We start from the raw sequence: 15,267 nt of genomic DNA, 5'->3' as shown, positions 1-15,267 counted from the left end.
GAGTGTAGCACTTAGATATAAGCACTTTACAGGGCTGTTACTATTAAGAAAGGCTATTGCAGTAGTAATTCTAATAGTTCTGTATTTATAGCACATTAATGACAGGAAATGTGCTATATGTCTTAAGTTATCAGTGATGTAATGGGTTGGATCACGTTCTGTCTTTTTTTAGTCCTGTTATTAATGAAATGCCTTTTTTTTTGGCAGCTATTCTGCTGGATATGTTACTCAAGTTAGGCTCCTTGTGAGATACTCAAAGCAAGTATTGTCCTGGTGAAAACTTCTTATTTGTTTGTCAGGGTAAATTCCAAGATTGAAAAAAAAAATAAATTGAAGGATAAAAATATGTTCTCCCTGTTTTGAGTTAGCATATATAACTTCTGGACTAAATAAATGTTACATGATTGCATGAGATTATGGAGGATAAGAATTTGTGCCTTGGTTGACCTTTACTGTATCTCTGTTCTTAATGGCATTTTCCAGCATCTTGTGCTGTTTCTATTCATTATATAATTAGAATTACTCTTTTTTTGATAGTGAACAGGTCTTAAGACTGTTTGCCAGCATTGTTAACATACATTAGCTTGAAAACGTAGCAGTTTTCAAGCCTGTGGGTAGAGTTACAGAGAACGAACATCATTCAGCGATTAGTTTTTGTATGATGTAATGCAGAAGAGGCTTCCTGAGATCTTGTCCAGACTATGCAGAGTAAGCTTTGCTAAAGCCATGTTTAAAAACTGAGTGTGAGATTCTGTGGGAGACTGAGCCTGTGAGAGGATGGCAATGTTGCTTTCATGAAAAGACGATGGATGCCAAGCACGTGGTAGCCAGGGTGTGCACGCAGCCTCCATGGCACGTGAATGTTGCTGATTGCAAAGCCCCACGCTGCTTATCTAGAGAAGCTGCTTTTAACATCTGCCAGTTGCAGTAGATGTTCTCTTACCTTTAGCTTGATAACTTCTATGTATGTTTATTTTCCCCCTCATTTTTTTGCCTTAACAGCAAGTCACACAAAAAAAGAAAGAAGCTTGCCTTAATTATCCCAATTTTAGTCCTACCCCGATAGTGCTGGAGCTTCAAACTAATAAAACATCAAAAACATTCAGAAAAAGGAGGAGCTTATCTATAATAAGCCTGAACTGGACAGATTGGCACACTGTGGCATTCATAGAAGTGTTATTCATGTGATATATGTAGTCTTTAAAATGCTAAAAAAGTGGAAGTTCAGCAGAACAGCAGATCTCTCTTATGACACTTAAAATATAAGATTAAAACAGCAGTAAACTTGACTCCCTAGAAGAAGAGAGACAGAATTTGAGGTATTAACAATTTGACAGTTCCCTTTTGATTCTAGTAATATTGTTATGTGCATCAATCTGCATGAACCAAGGCTGTGACGCAAAGAGGCCTTTGAGTTAGAGGAAAGGGGCTGCAGAGACATGCAGTGCTGTGGGGTGCTTTTGTGCCTGTGTGTTCTTTAGCCTACACACACAGATAGCAGAAGATGAAAGACTCCAGGGATAGAGTCTTCTGTAGATAACATACATGTTAGATAAAAAAATAACCTTGGTAGGCAGATGGGAAAAGAGCTGGATGCCAAATCTTGCCCGCATCTCATTTGTGTGCCTGTTTTGGGGTTTTTTTGTGAGTTTGGTAATCTACTTGAACAAAACTTAAGTGCAAAGCTAGAAATTAATTCTAAATGGGTTCAGCTGAACGTGGCAAACAAAACATGGCTAAATATGAAAACATAATGCAGGCAATTTTCCCAGGAAGTCTCCAATCTGAGGAGTTGGGGTTCTGTTTCCTGGAAAAGTGTGAGCATTGTCTTAACATTCTTTTAAAGGAAGGAGTCTGTCCAGGTGGCTTTATCCATATTTTTTTTCAGGAAGAGAAAACCACAAGGTGTTTCAGACATGAAGTGCTTATGTCATCTGTTAGTTCGGGGGTGTTGTTTTGTTTGATTGGTTCTGTTTTTTTTCTTTGTTTGTTTGGCTTTGGTGTTTAAAGGCAGTGTACATGCACATACTTGTTCATTTCCATACGTTTCTTAATGCATCTAGTAATGTGTCAGGCTTTTATAGAGGGACTAGCCAGGGTCCCCAGACAATTCTGCAGTTGTGGTCCAGTCCTTGAGGGTGAGTCATAATTCCACATACTGAATAACATGTTGAAATACAGAGGAGAGCCTTCCTGGTGTTTGTTTACTTATGAGTTGCTTATGTAAGTGTAGATGCTCATACACAGTATTCCAAAATATATATTCTGACTGACAAGTGTTTTCAGTTATGTTTCATTCAAGGTAATATAGAAGTCCTGAGGAATTAAGTTGTAGACTGTTTTGCTTAAATAGAATGAACTTGTATCAACTTTCCATCCTGTAAAGCAAAGCAGATGGCTGGGGGGGGAAATGCGGTGTGTTGTGTTGTGTTGGTTTTCACCTAGGGGTGTCATTGGAATTACTCAGGAACTGAGCATTGAGTATGCTGGTGCCAGTTCTTTCACACACTCACATGGATCCTTTCATTGGGTTGTCTTGGTTTGAGCTTTGGTCAATTGTATCTTGAGTGTTTGCTTATAGAGATCTTCCTCATGTGAAACATGGACCTTGGATATCATTCCTGTAGTAAATCCAAGGATGGTTTGAAAGCATTGCAGGGTTCTTGTCGCCTCTTTAAGCATGGTAGCAAAATACTTGGATTACTCCCAGTATTAGCCATAGGGAATAGTTGGATGGTGAGGCTTGCTCTCATTTGCTTTGCGAATGTTGTTGGAAGTTTCTCTCTTCAGGGGCACAAAAACACAGCCAGTGAGTAAATGATGATGGGGAAATATTAATGCTGGAAATGCACTCCAGCTGGTAGTAGGCTATTGGCCTGCATTATCTAGAAGATTGGCAGATTGCAAGACGAGAGAGTTAAACATTGATGTACTAGGAAGTAGAAGAGAAATACTAAATTTTAATTGCTGTTGAAGCAGGGAAATTGAGTGGGGTACTGGTGTGACTGAGAAACATACCTTTTTTTTTTTCCCTCTCTTTTTCTCTCCATATTTAGGAGGGCTTTCGAGCTACTGCTCTGCTGCTGAACAGCATGCAGTCCTTTCGGGAGCAAAGTAGTTATCACGGAAACCAGCAGAGCTACCCGCAGGAAGTGCACACTTCATCCCGACTGGAAGAGTTCAGCCCCCGCCAGCAGGCCCAGATGTTCCAGAGCTTTGGAGGAGGTGCTGGCAGTGGACGTCGTGGAGCAACAGGAGCCTCTACAGCAATGCCTGGTGAGAGCTCTGGCCATCAGAGCTACCAAGGTTTCAGAAAAGAAGCAGGAGAGTTTTACTATATGGCTGCCAACAAAGATCCAGTGGTATCAGGAGGGCAGCAGCCGCCTCAGCGCAGGCCTTCTGGACCAGTACAGAGCTATGGGCCCCCTCAAGGGAGTAGCTTTGGGAGTCAGTATGGGAGTGAGGGACATGTGGGCCAGTTCCAAACACAGCACTCGACCCTTGGGGGTGTATCCCACTATCAACAGGATTATACTGGTCCTTTTTCTCCAGGGAGTGCCCAGTATCAGCAGCAGGCTTCTAGCCAGCAGCAGCAGGTGCAGCAGCTGAGACAGCAGATCTATCAATCTCATCAGCCTTTACCCCAGGCTTCCAGCCAGTCTGCTTCTAGCACCTCACACTTGCAGCCAATGCAGCGTCCATCCACCCTGCCTTCCTCTGCTTCAGGCTACCAGTTACGAGTGGGTCAGTTCAGCCAACACTATCAGCCACCTTCGTCATCCTCCTCCTCCTCTTTCCCTTCCCCACAGCGTTTTGGCCAGTCAGGACAGAATTATGACGGAAGCTACAACGTGAATTCTGGGTCGCAGTACGAAGGCCATGCTGTGGGTTCCAATGCACAGGCCTATGGCACCCAGTCAAACTACAGCTTTCAAACTCAACCGATGAAAAGCTTTGAGCAGTCTAAGCTGCCCCAAAGTGGGCAGCAGGGGCAGCAGCAACAGCACCCACCTCAACACGTAATGCAGTATTCAAATGCTGCCACCAAACTCTCTCTTCAAAGTCAAGTGGGACAGTACAGCCAGACTGAAGTTCCTGTAAGGTCACCGATGCAGTTCCACCAAAACTTCAGTCCAATCTCTAATCCATCTCCTGCTGCATCTGTGGTTCAGTCTCCAAGCTGCAGCTCTACCCCTTCTCCACTCATGCCAGGCGGAGAAAATCTCCAGTGTGGGCAAGGCAACATGTCCATGGGTTCTCGAAACCGAATCCTGCAGATGATGCCTCAGCTTAGTCCTACACCATCTATGATGCCAAGCCCCAATGCTCATGCGAGTGGATTCAAGGGGTTTGGACTGGAAGGACTGCAGGAAAAAAGGCTCACAGATCCAGGACTGAGCAGCCTGAGTGCTCTAAGTTCTCAAGTTGCCAATCTGCCCAACACAGTCCAGCACATGTTGCTCTCAGATGCTTTGGCACCTCAGAAAAAAAGTTCCAAAAGATCATCCTCTTCCAAGAAGGCTGACAGTTGCACCAACTCAGAAGGCTCCTCCCAGGCAGAGGAGCAACTCAAGTCACCTATGGCAGAGTCCCTGGATGGTGGCTGTTCCAGTAGTTCAGAGGATCATGGGGAAAGGGTGAGACAGCTGAGTGGCCAGAGTACCAGCTCAGACACCACTTACAAAGGGGGTAATTTAGAGAGACCCAACTCCTCACCAGCACAAGGTTCTCAGAATGAGCCATCAAAACTCAGCAGCAGTCCTGCAGCTAGGGAGGATGTGGCCTCCCCTGATGGGAAGGAAGCTGTGGTGGCTGTGGAAAATGCCCCAAAAGTGAATGAAAAGGCAGTTGGGGTGATTGTCTCCCGGGAAGCCATGGCAGGAAGAGTAGAAAAGTCAGGTGGACAAGATAAACCTGCACAAGATGATGCTTCCACAGCCCCTCAGGCACCAGCTAGCACTAGTGGAGCAAAAGAAGCTGGGCATGCAGGGACACAGCAAGAGACTCAAGGAGGAGGTAAAGGGAGCAAAAGTGGTGATAACACTAACCATAATGGGGAGGGGAACAGCCAGCCTGGTCATGCAGTTGTTGGGCCGAATTTTCCTGCAAGAACAGAATCTTCCAAGTCTCCTGGCAGTTTAAGATACAGCTACAAGGATAATATAGCACCTGGTATACAGAGAAGTATGGGTGGCTTTCCACAGTATCCATCTGGTCAAGAAAAGGGGGATTTTCCAGGGCATAGTGAGCGCAAAGGCCGTAATGAGAAGTTTCCTAGTCTCCTCCAAGAGGTTTTACAGGGGTACCACCATCATCCAGACAGAAGGTATTCTAGGAACGCGCAGGAGCATTCTGGGATGGCTGGGAGTTTGGAGGGAGCCATGAGGCCCAATGTTTTAATTAGTCAAACCAATGAATTGACCAATAGAGGCCTCTTAAACAAAAGCATGGGGTCCCTCCTAGAGGGCCCTCACTGGGGTCCCTGGGATAGGAAGTCTAGCAGTGCAGCTCCAGACATGAAGCAGATAAATTTAGCTGATTACCCTATTGCTAGAAAGTTCGATGTGGAGTCTCAGTCTGCTGCCCATGAGGCAGGAGCACTCTCAGAGAGGAGATCAGTGATCTGTGACATATCCCCATTAAGGCAACTTGTAAGAGATCCTGGCCCTCACCCCATAGGGCACATGGGTCCTGAGGCCAGAAGCGGAAGGAGTGAACGTCTTGCCCCTGGCTTGAGCCAGTCAGTAATACTCCCTGGTGGTTTAGTATCCATGGAAACAAAGATGAAAGCTCACAGTGGGCAAATAAAGGAAGAAGATTTTGAACAGTCAAAGAGCTCAGCTAGTCTCAACAATAAAAAAACAGGAGACCATTGTCATCCTGCTGGCATCAAACATGAATCTTTCCGAGGCAATGCCAGCCCTGGAGCTGCAGTCTCCGATGCTGCTCCAGACTACATGCCCCAGCAGGACAACAGATCGACACAGATGAGACGAGGACCTGGCAGAACTGGAAGGGGTAAATCACCCTCTCAATATCAGGATCTTGCTGATAAGCTGAAAATGTCACCAGGCAGAAGCAGAGGCCCAGGGACAGATCTGCATCACATGAACCCACACATGACACTATCTGAAAGAGTTAGCAGGGGTTCCTTGCATTCTGTCTACCCTCAGAATTCGGAAGGCCCATCTCTGGCTTCAGCATATCACACGAATGCTAGGCCTCATGCTTTTGGTGACCCCAACCAGAGTTTGAATTCCCAGTATCATTACAAGAGACAGATATACCAGCAACAGCAAGAAGAATACAAAGATTGGGCAAGCAGCGCTGCTCAGGGTGTGATTGCTGCAGCTCAGCACAGGCAGGAAGGAGCAAGGAAGAGCCCAAGACAACAGCAGTTTCTGGAAAGAGTAAGGAGTCCCTTAAAAAATGACAAGGATGGAATGATGTACCTTCAAGGTAGCTCTTACCATGATACTGGAAGCCAGGAAGCTGGGCGCTGTGTCATGGGGAGTGACAGCACTCAGAGCAAATGCACCGAACTGAAACATGGCAGCCAGAAGTTGCAGCATCATGAATCTGGTTGGGACCTCTCTCGGCAAACTTCTCCTGCCAAAAGCAGCGGCCCTCTTGGAGCAGCCAACCAAAAAAGATTTTGCCCTCAAGAAAGCGATGGGCATCGACGAGAGGAATCTGCAGATTTGCCCAAGCCTAGTAATGCTATGCTTAGGCTCCCTGGCCAGGAGGACCAGTCTCCACAAAACCCGTTAATTATGAGGAGGAGGGTCCGTTCCTTCATCTCTCCGATCCCTACCAAAAGGCAGCCACATGATATGAAGAACAGTGGCAGTGATGATAAAGGGCGACTGATGACTTCAGCAAAAGAAGGAGCTGATAAAACATACAACTCCTATGCCCATTCATCTCAAAGCCAAGATGCTGGCAAGTCAGTTGCAAAGGGAGATTCCTTCAAGGACCTGCCAAGTCCTGATAATAGGAATTGTCCTGCTGTTTCCCTCACAAGCCCGGCAAAGACCAAAATATTGCCCCCAAGAAAGGGGCGCGGATTAAAACTGGAAGCTATTGTTCAGAAAATTACATCTCCCAATATTAGGAGAAGTGTTTCTACCAATAGTGCTGAAACTGGTCCAGATACTGTCACTCTTGATGACATCCTGTCCCTCAAGAGTGGGCCTGAAGGAGGAAATGTGGCTGGACATGGACCAGAGGCTGAGAAGAGAAAAGGAGAGATACCAGATCAAGTGGGGCCAGCAAGCCAGGATACAAGTGGTGAGAAAACTGTTCCGAGATCTTCAGAAGAGTGGCAAAGCAGTGAGGATGATAAAAACAAAAAAGAGGTCCCTGAAACTGCCAGTATTGGCAAAGAGGGAGCAGGATCCAGTGCAGCACCACCACCTTCTCAGAAGTCAGGTGGTCAGGGAAGGTCTGATGGATCTGTAAGTGGAGCTGGAAATCTGACCTTTTCTGACTCAAAAACAATTTCCCCTTCCAGTGCGTTCATTTCAGAACCAAACCCAAAGTCTGAAGAAAAAGATGGAGATGTGACAAACATTTCACCCAAGCCAGATGGTTTCCCTCCAAAGGGATATTTCCCCTCTGGAAAGAAAAAAGGGAGGCCAATTGGGAGTGTGAACAAGCAGAAGAAGCAGCAGCAACAGCAGCAGCTGCCTGCGCCCCCGCCTCCCCCGCCAGCACCATCACAGCCTGCAGAAGGGGTGGGTGCTGGTGAGCCAAAGCCCAAGAGGCAAAGGAGGGAGAGACGAAAACCTGCAGCACAGCCACGGAAACGGAAGCCTAGACGGGCTGCTCCAATCGTGGAGCCTCAAGAACCAGAGATCAAGCTTAAATACGCTACCCAGTCTGTAGATAAAACCGACTCCAAGAATAAGTCCTTTTTCCCTTATATTCACGTGGTAAACAAGTGTGAATTAGGCGCTGTGTGCACAATCATAAACGCGGAGGAAGAGGAGCAGAACAAATTGGTGAGGGGTCGGAAAGGACAGAGGTCTTCAACACCCCCTCCCAGCAATGCAGAGAGCAAAGTGCTGCCCACCTCAACTTTCATGCTGCAAGGCCCTGTAGTAACGGAGTCTTCTGTCTTGGGGCATCTGGTTTGCTGCCTGTGTGGCAAATGGGCCAGCTATCGTAACATGGGTGACCTCTTTGGTCCTTTCTACCCCCAGGATTACGCAGCTACCTTGCCCAAGAATCCACCTCCAAAGAGGGCCACAGAAATGCAGAGCAAGGTCAAGGTACGGCACAAAAGTGCTTCTAATGGTTCCAAGACAGATACTGAAGAGGAGGAGGAACAACAACAACAGAAGGAACAAAGAAGCCTGGCTGCTCATCCCCGCTTTAAGAGGCGGCACCGCTCTGAGGACTGTAGCGGAGCCTCTCGGTCACTTTCAAGGGGAGCTTCTTGTAAAAAAGCATCCACTGATGGTGGCAGTGGTGGTGAAAAGACTCCTTTGGACTCAAAACCGTCTATGCCCACTTCAGAAGGTGGCACTGAGCTGGAGTTACAAATTCCTGAACTACCTCTTGACAGCAATGAATTTTGGGTCCATGAGGGTTGTATTCTCTGGGCCAATGGGATCTACCTGGTCTGTGGCAGGCTCTATGGGCTGCAGGAAGCTGTGGAGATTGCAAGAGAGATGGTGAGTACCTGACCTTGCTATACACAATTATTTTCTTTCATTAGCAAGTATATACCCTTTGGAATACTGTTTTTCCTTGTTTTTCTCTCATGTCTTAAACAGCCATTTTTAATCTTTAAAAAATCTCTAATGATGTCCTTTTGATGGCCTCATTTAAATCTCTGCCACACCTGATCAGATAAGATTTTTTGGACATCAAAAAGCTGGGTGCTATTACCTAGTAAAAGTTCTGGATGTCCAAAGGCTTTCTCGTGACTACAGTGGTCTCTTTGCCCTTCCCTCTTCTATTCTGTTAGATATTTAGTGTTCTCTAGGGCTCTTCTCGGAGTCATAGAGTGAAAGGACAAGTGGTAGCAGACACAAATTGCAGCAAAGAAAGTTCTAGTTTAATTGGTGAAAAATTTCAGTGAGGGTAATCAGACATTGGATTGAGGGTGGGGAAATGACAGAAAAGCTGTGGAATGCCCTGGTTTTGGAGATGCAAAATTTGGTTCTGGGTGAAGCCCTAAGCATCTTTACATCTCAAGGTGGATCTGCCTTGGAAGTTGGCTCTGCTTTCAGCAGGGGCTCCTTCCACTGTGAGTTACTCTGCACTATAATACATACTACACAACTCTAGGAGAATTTGCAGTCCTTACAAAATAAGGTGGATAGAGTAGAATTGCACAAAGGTCTGTAAGCATTGAGTGAAATATGTGTGGGGTTAGTATTGATGAGTTCAGCATTCACAAATGACACTGATAATTTACTTTCTCCAGAGAGGGAGTATACAATGAGTGAGAAGTAATGGGTAAAATTAAAGCAGGGACAAAGGAAAAACTTTTTTCATAACTTCCTGATTGTGGATGGACACGTTCACTGTTCTTGATTTCCTGAGGCAGAAGCTGATGCTTTAAAACCAGTTATGTGCCTTGCTTTGCCATTGTCACTATCCTGCATTGCTTTTTTTATGGTTATCTTTTTTTGTATTGTTCTCTGTCCTGGGTCAGACCATGGAAGAGGCATAGAACTACTTTTTCCTGTTGCCTTCAGTTTCTTCCTTTTCTAAACAGTGTTGGGATCCAGTTTTTATCTTCTTTCCTCTGTATTGTTGCATACAGCCTGCTTGTTTCCTCCTCATGAGCTTTTTCTCTGCAAGTTTGATTCCTGGCTTGTTCTAAATTTTCACTCAACTGTTCTTTGACAGTAATTACATGCTTCTCTGCCCTAACTTGATTTGGCTTGCATTCTTGTTTCTAGTCTCTCATTAAACATAGTCAGTTAATTTCATTTGGTTTTCATCGAGCCATGCCTGTGTGCTTGTTCTGATGCAACTGCTGAATTTCTTATCTCTGATAATTGCAAGGTTTCTTTCAGGTCCTCCACCACCTTTGGATTCTACTCGCAGTGTGGCCTGCTTTCATTTGTCTGGTAGTTCACCAGTATTTTGAATTTGTATCTCTCCAGCCTGATTTTCCCTTTTTACTGTGTGTAGGGTGTGTCTTTCACTTAGGACTCTGGTTTTCCCAATAGCAAATGCCTTTTTTACAAGTTCTTGAACCGCTTCAGTTATCCTCCAGTGATCGTTTTTGTGTCCCTGTTTGTGCAAAGGACATAAGCCCAGCTGTGCTAAAACATGCTGTGTTGAGAGGCTCTAATCAAACTTGTTCAATAATAGCAGCCCGTTATCCACATTTTCATGTGGGTTTTTGCATGTTGTTTGATGTCTAGTTCTTTCTCTGCGTGGAATCTTTGACTTTCTGATTGAATATGCTTTGGCTTACCCTTTAGCACTTTCTTCCAACTGTTACAATCATCTCCTATTTACAAGTAAAAAAATTTTTTTCCTCTTCTTCTTAACCGTTTCATCTGCCTTTATGGCACCTTACAAAAATATCTCCTTATCTCCCTTGAACTTTGTGTTCTTTTCCTCTACCTCTTTCCCTCAATCACTTCCTCAATTCCTCTATCTTTTCTTTTCCCTCATAATGCCAGTAGAAATAAGTGTTTCTCTTAAAAAAAAAAAAAAGTACAAAATGCTTGTGGCCTCTCTTGCCTTTGCAACTACCTCTTAATTTCCTTTTTCATCTCAAAGTTCTTTGAGTGCATTGTCTGGGGCTCTTGTCCTTCACTGTGGCTTCAGTTGTGCTCTACTGCAGTTGTAATTAGTGTTTATGGTGATCTTTTCCCAGTTAAGGTTCAGATCCAGTGCCTAATTTTCCATTTTTCTGTCGACTACGTTATCACTATCAGCTGTGCTGCTTTTGAAGTGTTGTTCCACCTTTGTTTCCTGCCTGTGTCTTTTGATTACCTCCTTGCTTTCCATTGTATTTTTCAGAGAGGCTGTTTTTCATTACTTCATGCTTTTTTTGTGGGCTCACTGAAGTTTGCTGGTGCTTTTTTTTTTTTTTTTTAATCCTGGAATAGCATGCTTTTGAGTAGCTCTTGGTAACTCAATGACTTTCTTCCAGAGTCTTGTAGAGCTTCCTTTTTTCTCCAGATTCATGTTATTTCAACACAAACTTAAAAATTGTTTTTGAATTCATAGTGAGTTTCCAAAATCTCACTTTAAAACATGGCTTTTAATCTACATTATCCTTAATCTATTGTCTGTCATTTTATTCTGATTTTCATGTCACTCAGATTCACAATCTCATTTGGTTTTAAAACTATTTCTTCCTAATCCTTCCTATTCAAGGCTGCAAGAAATACTGCTTACTTTTGGTATATGATAAATAATATGTAGTTTTTCAGTGCTCTCCACTGTTCTGTCTAGATCCATTTTTTATCTGTTCATAAGACTGAACTTTCAGGGACAATTGTCTTGTGTGTACATTTTGTTTTGCTCTAGAATCATAGAATGTCTTGAATTGGGAGCGACCTTAAAGATCAAACCCCCTGCTGTGGGTAGGGACACCTTCCACTAGAGCAGGCTGCTTAGGGCCCCTTCCAATCTGGCCTTGAACACTTCAAGGAATGGGCTGTCCACAACTGCTCTGGATAACTTGTTCCAATGCCTCACCACCCTCACAGTAAAGAATTTCTTCCTAATACCTAAGTTAAACCTACTCTCAGTTTGAAACCATTCACCCTTGTCCTGTCACTACATGTTCTTGTAAATAGCCTCTCTCTTGTATGTTCCCTTCAGGTAGTGGAAGGCCACAATTAAGTCACCCTGAAGCCTTCTCTTTTCCAGACTGAACAATCCCAGTGCTCTCAGCCTTTCCTTGTAAGGAGAGATGCTCTGTCCCTTTAATCATTTTGGTGGCCTCCTCTGGACTTGCAAAGACTGTCTTGTTCTTTTTGCATAGAACAAAAAAGGTCTATGTATGTCCTTTTTTGTGCAGAAGACCTCAGAGCTGGATGCAGCACTACAGGTGGTGTCTCACCCATGCAGAGCAAAGGGGCAGAATCCCCTCCTTCATCCTCTGCCCATGCTCCTTTGGATGCAGCCCAGGATACAATTGGCTTTCTGGGCTGAGTGCACATTGCTGAGTCGTGTCCAGCCTCTTGTCCACCTGCACTCCCAAATCCTTCTTGGCAAGGCTGCCCTTGATCCCTTCATCCCCCAGCTGGTGTTGATACCAGGGGTTGCCCCAACCCAGGTGCAGCACCTTGCACTGGGTCTTGTTAAGCCGCATGAGATTTCCATGTGCTCACTTTTGAGTCTGTCCAGATCCCTATGGCTGGCATCCCATCCTTCAGGTGAGTGAAGAGCACACTCAGCTTGATCCCTTCATCTGTGTCATTAATGAAGACAATTAAATAACTCTGGTGCCAATGCAGACTCCTGAGGGACACCACTGGTCACTGATGCCCACTGGGACTCTGAGCCGTTGATCTCTACCCTCTGGATGTGACTGTCTGACCAATTCCTAATCCATCTAATGTGTCAAATCTGTCACTCTTCAGTTTGGAGAGAAGGGTGTTGTGTGGGACTGTCAAAAGCCTTACATTTCAAAAGCATTACATATAAATTCCATCCTCACCCTTTCCCAGGGAGGAAGGAGTCACTCCATCATAGAAAGCCACTAGGTTGGTCAGGAAGGACTTGTCCTCTGGTGAAGCTGTGCTGGCTGTCCTGAATCAGCTCCCTGTCCCCTGCGTGCCTTAGCACAGCTTCTAGGAGGATCTGTTCCATGATCTTCCCAGGCACAGAGGTGAGCCTGACAGGTTGGTAGTTCCCAGGGTCCTCCTTTCTGCCCTTTTTACAGATGTGTACAATGTTTCCCTTTTCCACTCACCTGGGGTTTCACCTGACTAGCAACTTTTCAAATACCATGGAGCATGGTTTAGGAATTACATCAGCAGACTCTCTCAGGAATCTCAGCTACATCTTTTCAGATCCCATAGACTTGTGTACATTCATGTTCCTTAGGTGTTCATTAACCTGATCTTTGCATACAGTGGGAGGAGCACTTGCCTACCCCAGTCCCCATCTTGTCATCCATCCACTTGAGAGGTGTGGGAAGAGAGGTTGCCATTGAAGACTGAGGCAAAAAATTTGTTGAGTACCTCAGCCTTCTCCTCGTCCATTGGTAGCTGTTTGCCAGCATTGTTTATGGTAGGGAGTACATCTTCTTTGTCCTTCCTTTTCTGGTTAACCTACCTATAGAAGACCTTCCTGTTATTCCTTGCATTCCTTTTCAGGTTCAGTTCCAGCTTTGCCTTGGCCTTCTCCAGACTATCCCTGCACAACTGAACTTCATCCCTATACTCTTCCCATGTTACCTGTCCTTGTTTCCACTGCCTGTGTCTTTGTTTCTTTCCCTTTAGTTTGACCAAGAGTTCCCTACTCAGCCATCCAGTCTCTTGGCTTCCTTGCTCAGTTTCTTGGTTCTGAGAATTGCTAGCTCTTGAACTCTATAAAAGACTTCCGTAAAGATCTGCCAGCTCAGTTCTGCTCCTGTTTTCCTGAGGGCAGTCTCCCGGGGTACCCTATTGACTATCTCCTTGAAGAGCTGGAAGTTTGCTTTCCTGAAGTTCAGGGGCTTAACTTTACTCCGTACCTGACCCATATCACTCAGGACTGCAAAAATCCACCAATGCATGATTGCTCCATCCCAGTCTGCCTCCCATCTTGACATTCCCAGTTAGTTCATTTACACTGGTGATCATCAAATCCAGTATCAAGTTCCCTGTGGCAGGGTTATCACCTGGCTCAAGAAGCTATCTTCCATGCATTGCAGGAGTCTCCTGGATTGCCTGCAGTTACCTTGGTGCTTTCCCAGTAGCTGTCAAGGTGGCTGAAGTCCCCCAGCAGGACTGGAGCATGTGAGCACGACACCTCCTGTGACTGGGGCAGAGGCTTTGTCAATGGGCTCCCCTTGGTCAGGCAGCTGTAGCAGACCCCAGCCTCAGGGTTCCTTTTGTTACCTCAGTGTCTGATTTTTACCCACAGTATTTCAGCCTGCTCATGGCTGTTCTTCAGAGACAACTCTTCACACTCAATGCACCTCTTGACATAGAGGGCAACCCCTCCACCTCTCCCTCCTTTGTCTCCTGAACAGCTCATAGCCATTGACAGTCACACTCCAGTCACACAGTTTGTCCCACCAAGTTTCAGTAATGGCAACGAGGTCATAACTTTCCAGCAGCATGGTGGTATCCAGCCCCTCCTTTGGTTTGTTGCCCATTCTGTGCTTTGGTGTAAAGGCACCTTGGCCAGGCTGTTGGCTGCATCACCTTCCCAGAGGACACCCCTTAATTCCTTTGAGATATTTCCCTGCTGGTATCCCTGTTGGCTTCTGTTACCTCAGGAGTCCCTGGCTCACCTCTGTAAGACTCCAAGTGTGCTCCAGTGTGGCTAGCACATTTCAGAATCAAGGGCAGAGTGCCCTCACTAGTACCTTGTTTCTCTAACCTTTGCATCTCATCCCACAGCTTGCCAAGGACAAACCTAATACTGTCCCCCTCCTGAATCAGAGGTGAAAGCTCTGTATTGTGTCTCATACAAATACAGTACCCTGAGATGATGCTTGGCTCCTCTGTATAGCATCCGTAAGAGTAATCCATTTATCACCCCTGTGACAAATAATGGAAAAGGTTTTCTTCTAGCTTTTTTTTTTGTTTTCCTGTTGTAGCGAGCTGTTGTGCTGGTTTCTTCTCTGGAAGCAGTGTAACCTCATCCCTTTAGCTCACAGAGGGTTACGTGCAGCACTAAGATGGCCATGGGGTATTCAGAGGTGTGCCTGCCAGAAGCCATCCCCAGGCAGTGGAAAGGCTCTGTTGAACTCAAGTCTCCTGTCCTTCTGCCTGAGGAAAGCCTTCTGGCTCACACAGCTGATTTCCTATGCTTGTTGCATATGCTTTTTCTTTACCTTCTCTGTGCTTTGCAAGTGCTTTTTCTCTTTTTTCCTCTGACATGCAGTTCATTAGTGTTGCTGCCATGGAAAAGCAGATGTGCAAATCAAGTAGCTGCTTCCTACCAGGAACAAGTAGAGAGATATGTGCACAGGCACACAGGAATGTAGCTCTTGGATTTTGTCTACGGGTAAGGAAGGACATTAGCATATGGTATATGAAGGGTCATGATCCTGGAAGTGAATAATTCATGTATGTAACTCATTCTGTGCAAATTAAATATTCCCATAACTAAAAATTACCTAAA

At 45.2% G+C, this 15,267-nt stretch overlaps 1 protein-coding gene across 6 annotated transcripts in view; it reads left to right on the top strand.

The window, feature by feature from the left end:
- Positions 1 to 15,267, top strand: part of TCF20 (transcription factor 20) — a 131,007-nt gene that overhangs the window by 80,027 nt on the left and 35,713 nt on the right. For all 6 annotated transcript variants that reach the window (XM_077178638.1, XM_077178641.1, XM_077178639.1 and 3 more), the window contains one exon: positions 3,057 to 8,678. In XM_077178638.1, coding sequence (XP_077034753.1) covers positions 3,093 to 8,678 — 5,586 coding nt within the window. In that variant the 5' untranslated portion in view covers positions 3,057 to 3,092. Of the gene's footprint in view, positions 1 to 3,056; positions 8,679 to 15,267 lie in introns of those variants that run through there.

Source organism: Agelaius phoeniceus, chromosome 5 (assembly GCF_051311805.1).
Source record: "Agelaius phoeniceus isolate bAgePho1 chromosome 5, bAgePho1.hap1, whole genome shotgun sequence".
NCBI lineage: Eukaryota > Metazoa > Chordata > Aves > Passeriformes > Icteridae > Agelaius > Agelaius phoeniceus.
Note: the sequence above shows the minus strand (reverse complement) of the source record. Positions and strands in the feature narration are given on the sequence as shown.